The 21,082-nt window shown below is 40.5% G+C and overlaps 1 protein-coding gene across 10 annotated transcripts in view; it reads left to right on the forward strand.

The window, feature by feature from the left end:
• Positions 1-1,774: 1,774 nt before the first annotated feature.
• ZNF521 (zinc finger protein 521) overlaps positions 1,775-21,082 on the forward strand; it is a 232,305-nt gene continuing 212,997 nt past the window's right edge. The window contains exons 1-4 of one of the 10 annotated variants that reach the window (XM_071554640.1): positions 2,044-2,287; positions 3,369-3,423; positions 19,329-19,391; positions 20,437-20,496. In XM_071554640.1, coding sequence (XP_071410741.1) covers positions 2,102-2,287; positions 3,369-3,423; positions 19,329-19,391; positions 20,437-20,496 — 364 coding nt within the window. In that variant the 5' untranslated portion in view covers positions 2,044-2,101. Of the gene's footprint in view, positions 1,830-1,948; positions 2,288-3,173; positions 3,424-4,490; positions 4,565-19,328; positions 19,392-20,436; positions 20,497-21,082 lie in introns of those variants that run through there. The other 9 variants (XM_071554642.1, XM_071554643.1, XM_071554641.1 and 6 more) reach the window with 9 other exon arrangements.

Genomic DNA, 21,082 nt, shown 5'->3' on the forward strand with positions numbered 1-21,082 from the left:
GATGAACGCTGAACTAGGAAAAAAACCCAGTGCAAGCACTGGGGGGTTTTGTGCCTCTCTGCAATGGGGAGGGGTGCAGGAGGGAGACAGGAGAGGGGAAGAAGAGAATATAAATGCTCCTGCATTGGTGAAAGCACGGGGAGAAAGCCAGTGTTTGAGCAAAAACTGTAATAGGAGCAAGTACGGCAGAGTTGTTAAAGATGTAGGCAGAAGAGAGATCTGTCTGCAGAAAAGTAGGGAGAAGAGGGATGGCGAACACAGAGTGCTAAAAACTTTAGAAAGGCAGGCTGCTTTTCTGGTCTACTCCAGAAGTCTGTTTTCATTCATGCAGAAGCATAGGTGTAGATTTTATCAGTACTGTGGGCTGGAGCACCCGCAGCTGTGGATTACAGATGCTTCCTGTCATGTATAAACACAATCATTATGTGAAAGCATGGCACCCACACGGCTACCTAAACAGCCATTCCTCCGGACTGAAGAGCTTTGTTCTCTTTGGAGTTACTTTTACGACTACGAGCAGGACTCTACCCAAAAGTTACTAGCAGCAGCCGTGGGTTTTTATGTCAATTAAATGGATTTTGTTAACTTGTAAAATACAAGTCCAAACACAACTTCATTCTTCAATCACAAAGTATGTTTTCTTAACACACGGTGATACATAGTGACACTTGTTTGACTGACAGCATAAATGTAAACCCTAGTAAATACCACCTGTAACTTTGAAACTGGCGAAGCTCAGTTAAAAAAAATAAGAACATACAAAAAAAATACCATCGGGGGGGTTTGCATTACACTGCTACTTTTAAATATCAGATTTCAGCATGGATACTAGTTAACTGACTGAAGGGACTTGGCTGGGTTAATGATGCTGTGTGGTAACATCTACATGTGCATGTCTCTCTCCCTTTCTACATGAGCTGAGGGTGCCTTGATTTCCAAGCACAGAGCAATGCTTTCTCCTCATTGTGCTTTCGATACTGACACAGTTTATCATCCCACTTAATTTATATTAAACCTCTATACAGCAAAATGTAGGTCCCAGCAGTTTTTAAGGTCCTCTGTTCATAGCTTCTGATGTACTGTATGTCATGTATATTCCCTCCAATCAATTAGTAAATAAATAAATACCCTTGCTCTGCAGAGTGAATCACAGAGCTGGTTCTTGTTGGGAGGAGGGGAGTCTTAATAACAAAACTGTATCTGGAAAACACCGCAATCAGTTTTAGAAACAATTCTCCTGGTAAGATATTATTTAGTTACCCAGAGTAGCATGTTTTCTTACCTCTCACAAAGAGCCTTAAAAAAAAAGTTATTTTGGGGGTTGCCAGCCGGTAATAATTTAAGCAGTTTACCATTTTAAAACAAAAGAAGAGCAAGTTGTAAAAATACTCATTTTTAAATCATATTGGAAATCCTTCAGCACCAGGGCAAAGAGACTTCCCCTTCTCGAAAACAAAACAAAACTGCCTTTAAAGTTAATCCATAATAAGTGAGACTTGTCAGGTTAGTTGCTTTACAAACAAACCCGCATTCAGCATCTCCAGGACAATATTGGGGGGCGGGATGGGGGGAAGGAGGAGGAGAAAAAAAAAAGAAAATTAAAAAAAAAGCCGCCGGCAACAATGCAGCAGCCCCAGCCATAAATCCCACTCGCTAGCTGCCACCCGGCGCTGCTTGCCTGCCTTCCCTCCGTATATCCATCCTACCAGAAGGGGGACCTTTCCCACTCTCAGTCGCGGCTCTGCCTTAATTTCTGAAGAGGAAAAGAGAGAGCAGAAGAGACCCGAGAAATCCGCTGTGTAGCTCTAATAACATTACAGCGGCGGCGTGTATGTATGTGTGTGAGCGGGGCGACGGGGATTTTTTTCCCCACCCCCCCTTCACTCCCTTTCCCCTCTTCTTTATTTATTTTTTTTTAAATATCTTTCTCTCCCCTCTTCAATCCTCCTCCCTGCCTGCCTCTCCCCCTCCTCTCCCGCAGCAGCGGCGGCAGCGGCGGCTCCCGATCCGGGCGCGCGGCCGTGCCCGTCGCCTCCAGTCCGGGTCTTGGCGGCGGCCACCACCCTCCCCTCCTCCGCTCCCTCTCTCTCGCCTTTTAATCATGCCCCTCTGTCTGTGTGTGAGTGCAGGCAGGCTGACAATGATTTCCTCAGTGATTACGTACAGAGCGAGTCCCTGCGGGTTAGGGGCCCCCTCTGGAGCCATCCTGATGGCTTTGGGGGCCTTGCTTCCATTTTCCATTATTATGTGGACTACCGGAGCGACAGCGCAGTCCAAGACCTTGCAGGTTTGTGATGAGGAGGGAGCACACAGCACACTTCTCCTCCTCCTCCTCCCGCTCCCGGCTCTCCTCCTCTCGCCGCCGAGCCAGCCGTAGACTTTAGAGAGCAACATCCAGCTCCCAAAATCCAGGGCTGCTACCGCCGACCCGGCTCTTCGGGAAGAAGGGGGGAAGGAGGGGGGAAAAAAAAAAGAAAAAAATCCCACCCCAAAACAAGGGGCGCGGGGGGGGGGGGGTGGAGGTGGGAGAGAGGGGGGGAACAAACAAAAAGCCCAAACAACAACAACAAAAACAAACAACAAAAAATGGAGCTTTTTTTTTTGTTGGAAAAAATAGTTTAGGGTATTTTGATTTTTTTTTTCCTTAAAGAAAGGAAGGGCTTTTTGTTGCTTTGCATTTTTTAAGTGATTTTTGTTTCTTTCATTCTTCCCCCCCACCCCCGCATTTATAACTGTTTTCACTCCGGCGGGTTATTCAAGGGGGGTGATTATTTACATATATATATGTATATATATATATATATATATATATTTGTGCAAGACTTTAATCAGGTTTGGGGGTTTTCCTTCGTTTTTTGCCAACTGCACAAAGAATCGGTTTGTAAACAAATCAAGAGGATTTTTTACACTTTTTTTTTACAAAGCAAACAGGAAAAGCAGATTATTTCCAGAATTTTTTTCTTCAAATTATCCGCTTTTAATCGCGTATGTAAATTCTTGAGTAAAAAGAAATTATACTATCAATTGGACTCCTTTCCCCTTTCTCACTGCAGTTGGGGGTCTTTATTTTTTTTCTTTTTTTCTTTTTAAAATTTTTTTTTCTGTTGAAGATTTGAAAGTATTCTGCTTGATTTGGTGGCTTTTTTTTTTTCGAGTGGGGGCATCGGGAAGGGGGGAGGGGGGCTGAAAGCTTGGAAAGTTTTGGTTGCAGCTGCCTGGCCAAGGCGCTGAGCCCCCCAGCCAGCCGCCGGCGGAGACAGGGAGGGAGGGCAGGAGCGAGAGCCGCCGGAGAAGCGCAAGTCTTGCAGGGTCTCCTCGGCTGCGAGGAAGTGTAGTTTCTGATAGGGCTGAAATTGAAACAACTTCAGCTGTTTGCTTTTAGGATGTCTCGCCGCAAGCAAGCTAAACCAAGATCACTGAAAGGTAAGTACTACCCCCCTCCCTTTCCTTCCCCCTTCCCCCTCCCCCGGCCCGCTCTCCCGCGAACGCCGCGGTGGGCAGCCCCAGCCCGGCTCCCTGCGCGCCCGCTCCGGCGGCGGCGGCCCCGCACCCGCGACCGCCCTCGCCTCCAACTACCCCGAGATAAAGATGGGGGGTGGGAGGGGGACGTGAAGGGGATGGTGGGAGACACCCCGACCCGAAGCAGCCGGCGCGACCCAAACTCGCCGCACTGGAAAAGTTGCCGCCGGGCGATGCGGTGGTGACAGCCGCTGCGGCAGCCCCGCGGCCCGGCCCGCCTCCCTCCAGCCCTCCCTCCCTCCGCGGCCGCGGGCGGCAGCGTCGCAGCCGCTCTCCCCGCCAGCAGCGCTGCTTTTTTTAAATAAACGATACACAAGTTGTGGGCTTCCCCCCTCCCTTCCCGCCCTGCCCGGCTCCGGCCCCGCTCCGCTCCGGTCCCGGCAGGCGGGCAAGGGAAGTTTCGGGGCGGCGGGCGGGGGTGGGGCGGCCGAAGTTCCCGGCGCGGGGCCGGAGTTGGGGCTGTGCAGGAATGTGGCGCCGGCTGTCACGTGAAGCGGCCCCTCGCCTCCCGGAGGGACATGTGTGAGGGGCGGCGGCGGGGGGGTTAAGTAAATAAGTCCGCGCCTAAATACATAGTTAAGGGCTGCGGGGGGGTGCCGGGGGGAGCGCACCCCGCAAGCCCCAAGTCGTAGGGACTCGTCCCGGACCCCCGGAGGAGGCGGGGGAAGGCTCCGGACCCGGAGGAGGACAAAGGGCGGCTTGTGCGGCTGTGGAGAGCCGCGTCCCGGCCCGGGCGCCCCCTCCTCCCCCGGCCGGCCCCTCGCCGCCGCCCCTCCGCGGCGCGGAGCTTCGCCTGCCCGCGGCATCCCGCGCCCCCCGAGGAGCGGCAGCCCTCGGCCGCCCCCGCCTTCCCTCTCCTCTGGAGCCTCTGGCCGCCCCCCAGGAGCCGGGAGCCGCTGGGCGGACAGTGGCTTCTGCCCGCCGGTGAACGAGAAAGGCGGCTGAGGGTGGCTGTCACCTCAAATAAACATCTCTGGATGGGCGCGCTCCTCCCGTGCCGGTCTGTACAGTGCAGTGAAGTTGAATAAAACCTGGGTGGCGTCAGGTCAGAACATCTATAAGTTGTCTACTTTTGGGGGGTAGGGGTCTGGAGGGGGGAAAGGAGGGCGAGAGGGAAAGGCCATCAGAGCTGAGGACACCGGGGCGGACCGGGGGTGCGGGCGGTGCCGGGGCGCACAGCCCGGCCAGCCCCGGCCGGGAGGTGACCCGAGCCGAGCCGAGCCGCGCCGGGCGGCAGGCAGGCCGCGATTCCTTCGCGGCTGGGCTGGCGAACACCAGGAGTTAAGTGTCTGGAAACCAGCGCAATTTCATAGTTAGAAAGCAGGAGCGGGGTCTGCTTTTATGGACTTGCACAGGAGGACCTGGCAAAAAGACTATGCTCCATTCCCCTGAAACAACTCTTTCCAGGAGTTCCCTTTTCAAAGTCTTTGTGTTGACTTCAGTGAGCTTTAGAGCAGGCTTCAATTCTTTTTTCTTTTTTTTTTCCTCCCACCCCCTCTTTTTTTTTCAACTCTCCAGATATTTTTAAAAGGGAATAATGAGTGCCTTGAATTTGCTGCTTTACCTGCTGCTGCTGTCTGTATCTAGTTTACCGAAGTTTGTGCAGTTCAGTGGTGCTTTTGTTTGGCATCTTGTGAAGAACAAACAAGCCGCTCTTCCCTTTAGCTTTTAAAAATGATACCACAATGAAAGTTCTGTTGCTTGGGCGCGCGCTTATATTCCGAGCTTCCCAGGGAGGATTTATTTACGTGCACACAAGAGTTTTAGAGCCAGTAGGAGAGCGACCAATTAGCCATATTTGCAAAAAGATGCAGGAAAACTTTAACTGAGGGGTAGTCTTAGACCTCCAGTTATTTAAGTACAAAGGAATAAAGGTTCAGAATTAATTGGCAAATAGAGGAAATTGTTCTCCTGTTAGACATTGGACATGTTTTACTCGTGGTGATGTGTTACATGTGCTACAGAGAGTTTTGTTTCAAATATCTTCCTGTAAACATCACACTTAATTGAAAACAAAAGATACAGCTTCCATTTTATGTGGAGGTATGGACTTTCCCTTCTTTATGCACCAGTCGCCTGAGAATACCTAAAATGAGAAAATAGCAACATTGTACGATTCAGATGGAGTAGCTTGGATTTGCTGACCACAAACTACTGACTGAAGAAAACCACTTAATGTTGAGAATAGAGATTTCTTTGCAGTCTTATTTACTATTTTTCAACTAAAACCAGGCGGTAAATCAATCATCATCTGTAATTATTGCTGCAGTAATTACCTTTGGGGAGTAGGTTATCATTCTTGGTGGCCTTTGTTCAAATATCTCTTTCATTTTCCCTGTATTATTTTTCTTGAATCATGTCAGTTTCTGAGTAGACTAATAATATTCTGAAAGCGGTCAGATTGTCAGATTTCTGAAAGGGCTAATAATGCAATTTACCTGAGAAGCTGAAAGATGCTTGCATAGACATAACATTTAAGTGAGAGTTTGCCCATCAATTATTACATCTTCCTGTTTAGTGAACAAACAAAAGCTGTAAGTAAATGTTGCAAGAAAAATTTCAACGGTACCTCCAATGCAAATAAATTTCTTAAGTATTACTGTTTTAGGCAGTACAAAATATAGTTCTACAGATAAAAATAAACAGTATTTTAAATAGCTTATTTGAAAGAACCTCTTCTTTGAATGTATGTAAATGAGTTATTTAAACTCATGAGTGCTGTTTTACATCTAAATAAAATATGGAGTTACACATTACATTTCCAATTTGTCATGTACTTAGCAACCTTTTCTGAGGGGAAGATATAAGAGATATTTTTGATATGTCTGTCACTTTTGATAACTTAATTTGGAAGTTATATCTTAGGGGAATACTGATACAAGGCAGGTAAATACATTAAAACAAAATGACAATTGAGCTTTTTATATTGAATGCATGAAACTAATGTTCATCTGAAATGGTGTGTGTTAAGGACTAGCTAATGACTAAATTTCTTCTATTTCTTGAAAATACAGTTTTTTTCATTACCCTGGTTTCTGTTTGCATCCTTCTATTTATTTCTCTCTCTCTTTTCTTCTTCTTTTTTTTTTTTGTTTGTTTTTGTTTCCCTTCCCTGTTTTGGTTTCTTGCCAACTTTGATCTGACTGTCCCCCAGCTCTTGGTTAATATTGCATCTCAGGTTTGGACCTAGGAAAGAAAATAGGCATGGCTAACATTAAATAAACCCCTGACAATTTAAGAATAATAAAAACATCTTTCCAAGGAAAAATAGGATTATAATTATTTTCTGTGGAAAGCACTGTCTCTTACAAGGATACTGCAGATTTGTGGCAAAAAAAAAAATATCTCAAAAGGAGAGTAAATTGCGTAATCTTCTGAAAAACTGTAATTTGAATATCTTATTTTACTTTAAGAAGGAGGAATTAAAGTTCAGCTTCCAGGTTGTTTCTTGCAGGGGAAGGGAAAGATCAGTTGCATCCAACTCATCGGTCCTGACCTATGTTTCATTCTACTGATTAATTTATCCCATTTCCTTGGCTAGTTTCTGGAAAAAAAAAAATCTATGAAGTATCATTGACCTGATCAAAATCACCTAATGCATTTGGTGAGGGAAGGAGGTTAGCCAGAGAAAAGCAGGTGGGGAAAGAGAAGTCGGAGATATGATACCCGTGTACAAGCCCCAAAAGAGGCAGTGTGCAAATGAAGGGTATTGAGGAAGGGCAATTGTGATGACTCCTTAAACTCCTTACACCTAAGGGCTGTGCCATTCCCTAGGTAAAACCATGCTAGAGACCCCCTGTGATGCGATAGCAAAGGAGGTGGTGGAGAGCAGCTTCTTGTATTTTGTTTAACTTGGCCATTTGAATGGTAAACCTTTTTTTGTGACTTGGCATGCTTTGGAAATATCACACTTAGGTTACTGACTGCCTCCCCCCTCCCTTCTTTCTGGTTTATGGGATTTTAGTTTTGGGAGGGCTTGAGGTTTTCCTTTGCCCTTGCTACTGGCTTCTAATGAGAAAGTTTGTTTAGAAAAAAGTTACAAAAATATAGTTACTTGCAAAAAAAACAGGTATTCTTTATACTAAACTAATTGAAAATGTTGTCCTACTAAATGTTGAACCCAGGTTTCTCTGAGCTAAAGCCACCCGTGAAAAATCACTGAATTGGTAGTTATTAGATAAGCCATCACTAGGAAACTAGTACAGCTCCACATGTTTAGTAGAACTGCTGATCTCTGAAAGTGATTTCTTTTGGGGGCAAAACAAAAAAAGTACTTTGGTTTTAGTTAAAACTTAATTTTGCTCATTGTAATTTTGTACCCTACATGCAGAAATAAAAATCACTGAATGTTAGTTCCTAGAAAGATGAGAGGGAAGCATTTATCAGCTGTGTTTTACATACCCATGCTCTGCTTAAAGAAGGTTTGCATCTTGAAATATTTTGCCAAGCCCAGAAAGTCTCCTGAAGGTTATTCCTGCTTTTTAGAAAACCTAGGTACTCTTTCCATCCTGAATGAATTTACCAACTGCAACTCAATCTATGCATAGTATTGCTAGCCCGAGTAAGTGTACCTGTGCTTTAATCTGACTTTTTTCCTCATCACAGATGCCAGGATGGTTCTCATACAGTCATACAGGTTGTGTGTTGTAGTACCAAGGAAGGTAGAATAGTAGTGGATTAAAACAAAAACGTTACTAAATAGCAGCAGTGGTTAACAGAGAATTTGACATTTGTATCCCCTTTCGACAGTAGCCTTTATATTTCTCTGTATTTATCAACTATTTGAATGTTTATTCTCAGCCTTAACCCTCCCCGTCTTCTAAATTGCATAGACTAGACTCAAAAGTCATGGGATTGTCTGCTGATTAGACTATAATCAATGCAGCATAAACAAACCCAGCAATTAGTACTGGCATGATCTATGTGAACTTCACCTAAAGTTTCAGTATTACTGGTCCAAAGAACTTTTTTTGAAGGGGTTGTTTTCAGGAACTGTGTTATTTTGGCATCATCATTTTATAGGGAGGGAACAAAAAATTCGTAAGATTCCATTTGGCCTGAAAAGCAAAAACATGTGTTTGATGCATGAGTGAATTTCTGGCTTCTACTTGATCATCTAAAAAAGGGCAAAAATAAAGATACTGAACATAAAAGAGTACACGAAAAAAACCAAATTACAGAGAGGATTTAAGATTAGCATCTTTTTATAATGCAGGCTATTTATAGCATTGTCTTTTGGACTTGCCAAAGCATGCCCCAGCTCTCCTTTATGTATTAAAAAAATCCTTAACAACAAAAACATCTCTAACCTTTAGGACTATTCATTGACTCTGGCAATGCATAGTGATATTGCTGGTCTTGATTAGCGGTAGGATTACAGTAGTGCTGGCCAGTCATTTCTGAGGCCAACATGAGTTACACTGATGATCATTTTTTGCAGCTTGAGATTAGGTACTATTAGGAATCAACATCTGAACAGCTACTGGTTATACTGCTAGTTTACATAAAGGTGAAATCTTGTGACAAAGATAATACTAAGAAGTTTTAGTAAAGCTGTGTGTTTGGATGGGTTTGATTTTGTTTTTCTAAGTTGCTGTTAACTTGTGTAACAAGGGAAGCTGTCAGTATAGAGGCACTTATCTAATGTGTAGGATAATGTTATCCACCATGATCTAAGATGTCTTGAAAGGCTTTATGTTACTCTATACTTCATTTCATATAATTTGCAGCTTGTTTAATTGCTCTCAAATCTTTGTTCTGAAACATGATTCGGTATTTTAAACTTGTACATTTTGGAAAAAAAATTCCTTTTGAATAAAGGTACATGAGGAAAAGATCTAGAAGAACTGTTAACATTTTATGTAGACCATATGGATTCAGTATTTTTTTCTGTGTAAAACAATGGAAATAAGATATTTGGAGGGATTATTTTTAGATTGATTAAAATAGAGTATAAATGCTAATACCTTAAAACAACCTCTAAGTATCTTTAGCCAGCTGTCTTTAGCCAGCTGCCAGTTTCCATTGGTTTCTGCAGGGCTACCTGAGCTCAGAATCAGTACCAGTTGAGGGTGGGAAAAATGTACTATTTCACTTAAATCAGAACTGTGAGATATATACACAAATATATATATATATATATATATATATATATGTATATATTTCCTGGAAGGGACAGCATAACAGATCTACAAAAAATTTGGCCTGCTGTAAAAATGTACATGTCTGTTTTCAAATACATGTATGTTTTCAAATACATTTTGTAGTGTGTTACTACAAGCATTAAAGTTTTCCAGTTCCTGTCTTTGTAAAAGTGGGACAGCACAAAAGGTGCTTTTAAATACTTCTAAATCGTGATGCAACATTTGGTATAGGATTCTGACAAAAGATGGATGTGCAAAGACCAAAAGAGTTGGTGAGGTTTGTTTTTGTTTTAATTCTAGACAACCTGGGTTCTATTTCACCTCAAGTATGAGTTATTATGCTAGTTTAGCAATTATTAGAGATGAAAGAAATTCTGTTGGATATGAGTCTCCTAAACTTCAGTAGCTTTAGTTTTAGCCAGGATAATGATCAAGGAGTAGTTAGCCATATGCCTAGGGACTGTGCTGTAGCAAAAAAGATAGAGCTGCTCTTGGGGGTATCCTTATTACAACATGTTATAATTAACATTTTCATTCAACCCTCCTACTTTCCAAAAAAATCTGCTTTATAATCTTCTGTGCATACATTAGTAAGACTGCACAAAATTGCCCTCTTCTAGTGGTGTTTTGAATCAGGACAGTTCCATATTTAGAATATTAGTTAACACTGGTCATACATTTTTTCCCACTTCATGTTCCTTTAGTTTCAGATATATTTTTTGTCCCTCTGTGCTGTATAATTATTAAGAAAAATATGTAGAAGACTTTTTCTCACTCCTTTTCAGGATTTAGTCTAGGTTATACATGTTCTTCTGGGGTGTGCACATTTGAGTCTTAGATTTTCCTTTAGCTAGAGTGCTGCTGTGTATGCCCTACTGCAACTGTGCTTTATACAGTTAATTCCATATAATATGTACTTGAAAGCGTTGTAGGGCTGTTACTTACAAATTCTGTACAGTTAATGCCCGATGAAATTTTAGATTTTGGGGAGGTTGTTTTCATTGTGGTTTTTTCCACCTCTTTTTGTCATGGGAGTAAGATAGAGGGGTGTTTTTTCAATAAGTGATTCATCTGATACTTTCACTTTTAACTAAAGGTGCCATTAAGTGTAATTTTTTTTTTGAAAGGTTAGGATTTCTAGTCCTTCAAGATTTCTTAAAGTTTTATATATACCTGTTGGTATAGCAACTTCCTCCCCTTCTTTATTTAATGTGATATGGGCTTACTGTGGTTCTTCAAAAATACAGTGTCAGTAAATCATTAGCCTTCTTACAAATTTGGAAGAGTTAGTCAATAGTTAAACAGTTGAAGCAGAACACCTTTTTGTCCTGAAGACAGATGGATGGGATGTTGATAGTGAGGATTATCAGTGTCCTTCTGTCCCAAACCCCTTTTTGGAGAGCTTATTTTCTCATGCAAGGCAATAACCTGGAACAGGAATTTTATCCTTATTTAGTGCGAATGCAAAACTGCTCTCCTAGTTTCTCATACAGATGCTTGGTGTTACAGACAAGCTAAAGCAGTTCTGAAATCTCAATGTCCTGGTTGACTGTACAATAGATGACTTTTGCATATAGTCACTGACACTTGTTGTACCCTTACTATTTTTCAGTTGTGTTTTGCTGGCAAATGTATTTCAAACAATGAATTTGTTGGTAATTGATTCTCTAGTTTTCTTTTTCTGTTGTTCATTTCTTTTGGTAACAAGTTCAACTTCCGCTATTGGTTAATTCGTGCCTTTAAAGGAACTTTAAAAACAAAAATAAAATACTTGCTGTGTTTCTGGACTGGATGATGTGATCTAGTGAGGCAGTGTCCTTGGGAAGATTAGGCTATGCTTTGATCCACAAAACTTTCTCTGACACTGAATTATGATGGCTGAGATTTTTTTCCAGAGTCAAGTGAATTTCTAACTTTGACAGTGGCAGTAGCAAGGAGAAGGGGGTGGGGAAGTTAATTATTTTCCACCTCCAAAGAATACAATTGTGAGGAAGGAACTTTCTGATTCACTGGTTCCAGGACAACAGGATGTCAAGATCCATTCTTAATGTAACGTTTTCACTCTGAAGATGGGAGGAGGAAATGGGTTTGCATTGGTCTCTGTGTGCAGTCACTGACTGGGAAGGGATTGTGTTACGTGACTTGTAAAGAGCTAGAGCATAGGGACATACTTGGTTTGCAATTTTTGGTGAATCTGTTGAGTTGACTTGCTTGTCGGATGCAAATATAAATCAGTGAAGAAAAGTCAGAAACCTTTATGGCTAGATCCAAAAAAATAAGGGCTTGCATGCTGCACAGAAGTGCTTAGTTTATAGGTCACTGGTTGCCTAGTGGAATAGTGACCTTGCACCATGCTCTTGGATTCTTTATATAATTTGCAGGTGGTTAGGGGTTTATGAATGTTATTGAATAGGAATTACTTTAAGGGGACATTAGGAAAACTCGGAAATAATAATGCGTCTTAGCTCTTTAACTGTTCTAGATGTGGGTGTCTCTTTTAGTGCAATAGGATATCTCATAGCAGTCACTTATCTGATTCAGCTTTTTGGAGAGAAGGGAACAGGTTCCTTTCCTCCAGGTTAGAAGGAATTGAGGTGGTGTACTGCTGCTCTTCCTCTCCCATTGACGGATCAGGGAAAGTTATTTGCTCTGTTAGGGTGTTAGAGCAGGGATTCTGTTCTGTGCTTTGTTTAAAGATGTTTGTATCTCACAGGGGGTACATTAGTCATAATACAGCAGCATATTGTGCTGTGAGTATGAGTTGCCCTGTTATTATTGTCAGTGATCTTTCCACTTTCAAAAGTGTAATTAAGTGCTTGTTGGACAAGAGGATGACAAAAGAGCATTCATACATGAGACTCATGGTCTAATGGCTTGAGTACTATGAAGGAAGAGAAGAGCTGGATCCTAGTCTGCCAGGTCTGTAGTATTACTTCTGATTAATTATTTTGTTGAAACTAGAACTGGAGACCACGTATCCCACTTGCCATGTGAGTGCCCTAACGACAAGGATAAGTATCATGCTAGTTCTTCTTTCTAGTTCAGTGAATAGTGTAGGTAAGGTATGGCAGCTTCAACAGCAATGAATGAGTGCACCTCAAGTCTGAGGGTAAGCACTCTTTGTTAGGAGGCTCATGCCAAGGGAAGGTCATATGAAGTCTGAAGAACCAGCCCATAAGATGGCACCCAAAGCCAGGGCAGCCAGGAAAGTATTTTATCTTCCACTGTGCAGCTGTGGTGGAGCTTCAGTTTGGTTTCAGCATTGAGCTGCACATCACTGAGAAAGCCATGGTAGTAAAACCACAGGTACTGCCTGACCTGAGTGGCATCTGAGCAGAACTGCTGGAAACTCAGGTGCAGCCTCCCCACACAAGTTTTTTTGGCTTCTAAGCTCCTTTGTGGATATAGACTGTACTGTTGTTCTGCATGACAGAAAGTCATCTGGAATAGAGCAGAGAGTTTGAGAGATCAAAAATAAACTTATAAACCCCTGGTATACAATAGATGGAGCTTTCTGGTAAATCAGGGATAATCTTTGTTGAAAGGAGGTAGGGTTTTGGGGGTTTTTGTTGGTTTTGTTGTTTTTTGTTTTTTTTTTTTTTTTTACTCAGATAAAGATATGTCTTTATGTCATAGCACTAAAGCATGCAGGTGTATTTCATTTTGGTATTGGAACAGTATCAGACAGCCTGAACTCCTCAATTTAAGTATCTTATTTTAGTCACATAAATGACTTAACTTTCAAAGGCAATGATTGTCTACAGTAACCCTTACTCTAAGTCCTCATAGCCCTTCCTTACATCCCTTGTCTTCAGACTTGTGCGCTGTTGGTTGCTTTGAGGTTCTGTGATCCATGCATCAGTTTGATTCACATTGCTCTCTTTTGCTGAGTTTAAACTTTTGTAGGCAGTGTTTAATGAATTTCCTCTATTCTAAGCACGAGTGAAAATACAGGTCTGTAGGAGTACCAGAAATTCTTGGTTATGTTGCCCTGAGTAAGAAAGCTTAGGTGATACAAAAGTTCACTATACTGAGAGGAATCTGAATGTCTTCATGTTAAGTACTGGGTTTGGTAATCAGACTTAAAACTTATATTAGCCTCCCAACTTCTGCTTTCACCCAGAATCAATTAGCTGCTCACAGTCACATTGTCAGGAATGGAAGTGGAGTACTTGGACAGGCAGGACAGCTGAAAGTCCTGATCCTGATTCTACCAACCCTTGATCTCAAGGATGACAGCATCCAAATGTGACAGCCTAAAGATGTCCAGTTTTACAGAACAATATGTGCAGAAAATTCAGAAGATGCTCTTTCGAGCAAGAGGGATAATTCTAAACCCCAAAGCTGGAGGGGATACCTTTTTCTGGATAGCTGAAGTAACAGATTAATTAATCCTGCCCAGAATGCTAACTTTGCCTCTGTAATCATGCATCTTTGAACAAGAACAAACCCTATTCCTATTTGTTTTAAGTAAACTAATGTTTTATTTTAAAAAGTACTTTTCTCCAAAGAATCTTAGAGCTTTTTATAAACCTCAAGTTAATTTCAGACATATCTAAGACTCTATCATGCAATGTAACAGATTATAATAGATCTCTGAGTCAAATTGAGGGCCACAGTGAGAATATGCTGTCATCCTTGAGATCAAGGGTTGGAAGAATATCCAAAAGATTTCCTAAGCATAATTTCTTTCCACTTTAATTGTATTTATTACTTTTATGTTTGCGTGCTGCCTAGGAAAATACTTTATTTTAGCATAAGAATAATGTTTTCCAGCCACTGGAGTTTAATTGGGAACTCCTAATTCAGTCTTTCTAGAAGAACATTAGGGTCAAAAACAAAAACCCAAGCTCAGTATTAGGATAGACCAAAGAAAGGAGTGAAAAATATGAGTGCTATGAGGCAGTTTTGTCTTCTGGAAAAAGCAAATGCAAGAGGAAAGAACACTTTATATAGCAGGAATTTTTAAAGGAAAATAATTTCCAATGTCAAGAAAATATTGTTACAGTGCTGGGGGAAATGGAAATAGGAACAGGGGTATGTCACAGCACAAAGGAAAACAAATCAGCCATATAAATATTCATGCATATGATTAATTGGATTCTTGTAAAGTTGTGGCTACACACAGAACTAATTTTCAGTGGAGTTCTGGAATGTAGATATTTGAAATGTTATTCTTTCAATGCGTTTCTTTTTCCAACTCTTCTAACTCAAGTCTTTGGGAAGATACACTTTTGGCAGTCAAATTGGTAATCAGGTTTCTGGTTAGTAGCTGATAGACATGAATTGATGCTAGGGGAAGCTGTTCAGAAAATAATACTTTTTTAGTAGTTCTGAAGTTTTATGAATGCCACAGGCCATTTTGAAGCATTCTGAAATGGTTGTTGACTTCCAGGATTCAGCCACTGAATTGCTGATTTACATGTGGCATAGCCAGGTGTGAAATCCTGTGCTTACATGTGTTGGCCAGAAGAGTTTAAAAGGTGAATCTTAGAGCTCCAGTGGCACCTGAGGAGAGAAGAAAGCCGAGGAAGGTGTAGCCCTGGCAGGTGATTCATGGACATGTGATCCTGCATTGAATATTTCTCTGTAACTTCTTTAATTTCAGTTTTGTATCCTGACTGAACCCTTGTGGAGATGTAGCACGTTATTGCAAAGTGTGAAATATCTTCAAAATCCATTGACTTTAATAGAGTTAGAGGATACTCAACACCCCCTGCAACTGGCTCTTAAATTTGCCTTCTGCTATATGATTAATCTGTCTAATTATACTTAATATCTGCCTGTAGATGGTGTAAGTATGAATGTCCTCTTGGTTTTTATGTGGCCATGAGAAGAAAGGAAAAGTAGAGAGATACTTCCAGAAATTACAGTCATTTGTGTAGGTACTGAAATAATGGCACACACGTTTTCTGTTCTGTCTCGGTAACTCAGTAAATTGTGTATTGATTATGCTAATACAGCTAGTGTCTCTATTACTTGTCTGCAGAAATTATTCAAACATGTAGATTGAAGATGCACTTGGCAAAGTTACCATCCTAAGAAAAAGGCTTTTGTGCAAAGATGGCTTTAAATTGAATTACTAATCATATGCTAATGGAAGCTTATAGATCAAGTATTGAATTGTAGGAAATGCAAAGTGCAAGTTAAAAATATATATTTGAAACTTCCTATCTCAACAGTCTTAGTTGTTATATTAGGTTTATTTTCACATCTCTCAAGGAATATGTTTTAGGAAGGGATAAATCAATAGCAATCTATTTTTATAGTTTATTTTGGGATATATGGCTTCTCCTTCTTTGTTTAACAAGCTGAAAAGAGGTTTAGGCTTTTGGGGCAGTTATTTTTTTTTCTTTTTCAAAATTTATTAATCTACCTAGACCAGAAGAAAGTAGAATTTTTTCAATTATCTTTTGCTTCTATTTTATTGGTTTTTGTAATAGGTCAGAAACCATAAATCTTAGCCAGAGTTCTCCAAAAGGCTTTTCCACATATCTAATTTTATCCATTTCATTTCTGTACAAGGTTTTTTCAGGCACCAACTAGAAATGACTTGTGCTCTTCCTTACGGTGCTAGATCTACAAATTAGCTTCAGTGAAGGGGAAACCTAGTTAGTCAGTAGAATGTGAATGAGATTTTGCAAGCTAGAAAATCCGTATATATTTTGTAGTAACTTTGTAGAGTAATCTCCTTCCTTTATCAGGTAGCCAAATGTCCCATGAACAGACTTTAAGCAAAAGGGGTGAAATCCTTATTGATCAGCAGGTGTTGCTGTGGAGCAGTAAGGAGATTAATTTCATTATGTAGAACCTCTATATTAAAATTCCCACAGGTTTTCCTCACTGGCTGTCCTTGATGGTTCTATTTGATTTGTTGGGTTGTGTGATTTTCTTGTTTTGTTTTACTTTGGTTTTGTTTTGTTTTTTTCTTTCTTTAACAAGGAATATTTGGTCTTAATGTTGACATTCAGCAGACTAAGCATGAGAGGTGCTCTGAACTGAAACCTGGATTTTCCTCAAAGACTGGCTGTCCCAAAGCTGAAATGGCCTAACCTTTTACATGGATAGGGCTTCAATTTAGAGAGAGGGATTTTTTTTCAGTAAAATTTTAAAATCTGGTATTTGTCCAACACACAAGCTTTTACAATTGGAGATAGAATTGACATGTTGGAATTCTCTTTTCCTTTACTGAGATTTTTTTTTTAATTGCTCTCCAGAAGCATGGTTACCACCATTGTTGTGGTGGTCTGGTCCTTTCTCAAAATTTTATTACTTGGGGTTTCTGTTTGTTTTGTTTCTCAAGAATTGCCCTGAGAAAATATATAGAAGAAAATTGATCATTTGTTGTTTTAAGGAACATACAAGTCAATTGAGAAATATTTCTGCATCTAACAAAACAAGTGACCTGTGGCCATAAACACGTACTTGTAGGGGCAAAGAATATTGTTGCTTTCATGACTATATTGTTTCAAATATACCTAGAAGTGCTGTTTAGCAGTAACATCAGTTATTCATACTGGCTTCATAAGGTATTCTGCTTTCCTGAGGCCTTTCCTTTACTGGTATTCTATGACTTACATGGGATTCATCTTACCTTATGCTATATATACTCTGATGAAGATGACATCTTTGTGCACAATTGCAGTCCTAAAGTATCAATAATTTTGATGTTTGAGTTAATAACAGTGCATACATGCTACTGTTTTATTTGCATATCATCCTTGTAGCTTTTTTTTTAGTTACATTTCATACTAGTGCTCAAGAAATGGTTTTGGTTAGCAAAATTTAAAGCCTCTCTTTTAGATAGATTAGAGGTTTAGAGGTGTCTTCGCCTTCTGAAAGAAAATGGTGTAGTAAGTTAACGTTGGTTGCATGTCATAGTCAGGTAACAGTGGCCTGAGAGCCGAATTAGCACTGAAGTTTTCAGAATCTGCTTGTGGAAAGGTGTTAAGTGCTAATCAAAAGCTTATCTGATGCTATCAGCTGTAGCTTACTTAATGTGAGGAATACCCCTGCTAGTTGGAGCAACGAGCTAACTTAATGCAAAGGAAAACGAGACACTATTTTGTAGGAGATTTGTGATAATGCCGAGATTTGTGCTATTGCTAGTATTTCCTTATTTCAGTGGGGTTTGTGAAGTAGTTTTCTTTTTTTTCTTTTATCATATTTCCCCCTAAATGTGGGTTTTATTTTCCTGATAAATATGTTAGCCTAGTTTACTATTATTAGCATATCTTCGTGCCATGGCCTGTTGTGACCTGCTTGGTTCTGTTATGACTGAGAATCCTTAAAGGGACAAAAAGCAGTTTAGAAAGATGTTAGCTGTGAACTTAACTGCTTTCATACTTGTTTCCTTTTTTTAGTGTAATAAAGACATAGTGGTCAGGGTCAGCCTTTGTTGAAAGCAAATGTCAGGTCTCACAGAATTTTAAGATCCAAAAATAGCAGGGAAGTTGTAAAATGTTTGGTTTCACAAGGCATACACTGTCATGTTTTCATGGTAAAAAATTGCATACCTGGAAACAATTTGTTAGGCAGTATCCATGTTTCTTTATTTGATTTTAAGACATAAAAGTGTTTGCTGAAGCTCTCAGTCAGCATTGTGAAGCTGAGTACATTTAACTGTGCAGTCACTTTTCAGGAGCAGTGAGAGATTCTGGTACTGCAGCTGGTAGCAGTAGACATTCAGGACAGAACAACAAAAATAAATTTCAATTGCATACACTTACAGGTGGAGATCTTGTTTACTTCTCAGCAGGTGGTCACTTTGGAATCAGTTATTGAAAAGTTCATGTTTGGAGACCTCAATTCCACCTTGAAACTTAAGAAATAGTAGACTTCTCAAACTGTTTTTTTTTTTTATTGAGTTGTGATACTTACTATGGTTGAGGACAACTGAAACACCTACAACCCTTAATAAGGATGGTCAGTAGGTACTGATGACCAAGGGGAGTTTTCTGTTGAGGGATGGAAGAGTGGACTTATTTTCAGTTCTAGAGCTTGTTCTTGAGAACAGTTTTGGAAATAGATCAACAGCTGGGATGGACATAAACCGGGTCAGGTTGAGCTGCTACAGAGGTTTCCCTGAGGTCTTTAAGGTAGTAACAAATTTTTTGTTGTTGATTTTTGTTGGGTTTTTTTAAACTCTACCAGTTGTATTCATTATTTTGCTTGCATTATTAATGCATCTTACTGACCTGCACTGCCTTAGTGAAAAATCCTTCTATTTAGGTTAGTTTGCATTTGACCACATGTTCCCCAAAACTCAGCTTTTCATGAGCTTTTCCCACTGCTTCCTTTGTCTGACCAGTTTCCTTTAGCTGTGAGGACTGCTGGGATGGCTGCTTCAGTGTAACAAAGAAAATCATACAGTATTGTCACAGTTGAGGTACTGGTAACATCTTGTCTGCAAAGTACAAGTTCAGCTGAAACATCAGCTCATAAAATCATATTTTGTGAAATACTTGACTGACTCCAGGGCTGGGGAAACTTTTGTCAGATCTCTGTAGATAAGAATTTGCTTACTTAGCCACAGCTCTGGGACAGAGATAAAGATTGTTTAGAGTCCTCCAGAGATTGTACTTGATTCTTTTTAATATATGCACTGTGTTACAAGTTTCTGGTGTCCTAAGAGTGTCCTTATGAAAACTGGTGTTTTTTTTCTAGAAACTCAGATTCTAGAAACAACCAGTTGTATGAAGCCTTGGGGTTGGCGGAGGAGGAAAAGAGGTACCTGTGGAGTGTGTATATGTATCTCTTCTTTTGCATATATGTCTAGATTTATATGTGACCCTACATGTTGCACTCTCTTGTCCCAAGAACCAGGAAAAATACCTCAAATCTTTGAACATTAACTCAGTTGCATGATTATTTTTTGAGGTCTGAATTCTTGGGAGTGGAAGTGCCGCAGAAGTACAGTCTTTCCCCTTTCAGCTTTTTCCCCTGTGGAGGGAGAATGAATTTTTGTCTCTCTGCTGTTCTCTAACTCAAAGAGCTCAGTCTTTGGGTGAATAAAAAGGAAATGGTTATGCCTTTTAGTTTCTCCCTTACTTTTGCTTCGGGAGAGTCAATCTTACTTGGGCATTGCATCAGCGCATACGAGAACAGCGATCTCTAATTTTTCAAAGTAGCAGCAGAATGGCTCTTGTTGGGTTCACTTGCCCAACAAGTTTGAATAGTGAATCTGACAAGAATTGTATTGTTTTTAGTTCTACTGCTCTGGAAAGCTGTGAGCCAAGGGAAAGATGCTGGCATGGTGTATACAGTAAAACAGCATGGGGTTAGTTCTCCTTTGCAAGGCTGTCTGCACTGCTGAGATGTTTGCTACTGAATTTAGGGTTATTATTATTTTTTAAAGCTTATGTATGAATTAGCACACACACCTCTCCCATCTGCAAGGAGAAGGCTTTCTCTTATCCGTGTGGAGCAAGCAGAATCTTAAAGCCCAGAATTGTTCTCTCATTTAGTTCCATAATCAAATACAGTAAAGTGTATTGAAGACAAATATCCCAGAGGAAATTCGATTTGGTTTTTTAAGCCATGAAAATGATTTGATCACTCTGTTCTTAGAGCTGTAGCTTCCATACAGCTATGTATTCTGTCTTGGTCTGGCCTACACTTTCGCACTTTGCAGTGCAGCTTTTCTTGCCCGTCTTGTGCAAGCATTGCTGGCTTTCAGAACTGAGGCTGGTGTAAAGATGCTTGAAACACTTCAGCTACCTACCTAACATCTTTTTTTGGTTTTGTTTTTGTTTTGTTTACCTTTTTCTAACAGTAGAAGAAAATGAAACAGAGGACCATCAGGCAGGTGTGGGACTCACAGCCGCACAGACTGGTAATGCCAAATTCCTTCATTAGTGATTGCTTACCATTTGACAACAGTGTGAGGGACTTTTGTATTGGGGTGTTTTTGCAATGCCTACACTCTTCTTTCTCTGTTTCAGCTTAAAATGCATTCTTGGGACTTGCAATGGAAACTAACATTCCTCGCCTGTTATCTTTCAATTTCTGACAATTAGAAGTTCTGCCTTTTGTAGGTCAGCCAACTGAAAGTGAGATGTTTCTAAAGTGCAGCATGCTTTTCTTTTTCTTTTTTTTTTTCTTGTTAAAAATAGTAATTCTCTACATTCCCCACGTAAAACACCACTCTATGCCATTTCAGGTAAACTTGATCATTCATTTCACTTAAACTAGTTTTGTATTTTTAAAATATGTACATAGGGGTGACTTCTTTTAAGATTATTTGTATAATTTATTAACAGTCAGGGGCTAATTAAGGGCTCCTTAAAATTACGTCAGTGAGTTTGGGTGGAAAAAACTGTTGTTTGAGTCAGGATCACAGGAATAAGTATTGTTGATAATAAAGAAGTAGTAATTGTTAATAACAAGGACTCTTTTATTCTCTAACATGGTTCTGAGAA

This window comes from Pithys albifrons, chromosome 4 (genome assembly GCF_047495875.1).
Source record: "Pithys albifrons albifrons isolate INPA30051 chromosome 4, PitAlb_v1, whole genome shotgun sequence".
Taxonomy (NCBI): domain Eukaryota; kingdom Metazoa; phylum Chordata; class Aves; order Passeriformes; family Thamnophilidae; genus Pithys; species Pithys albifrons.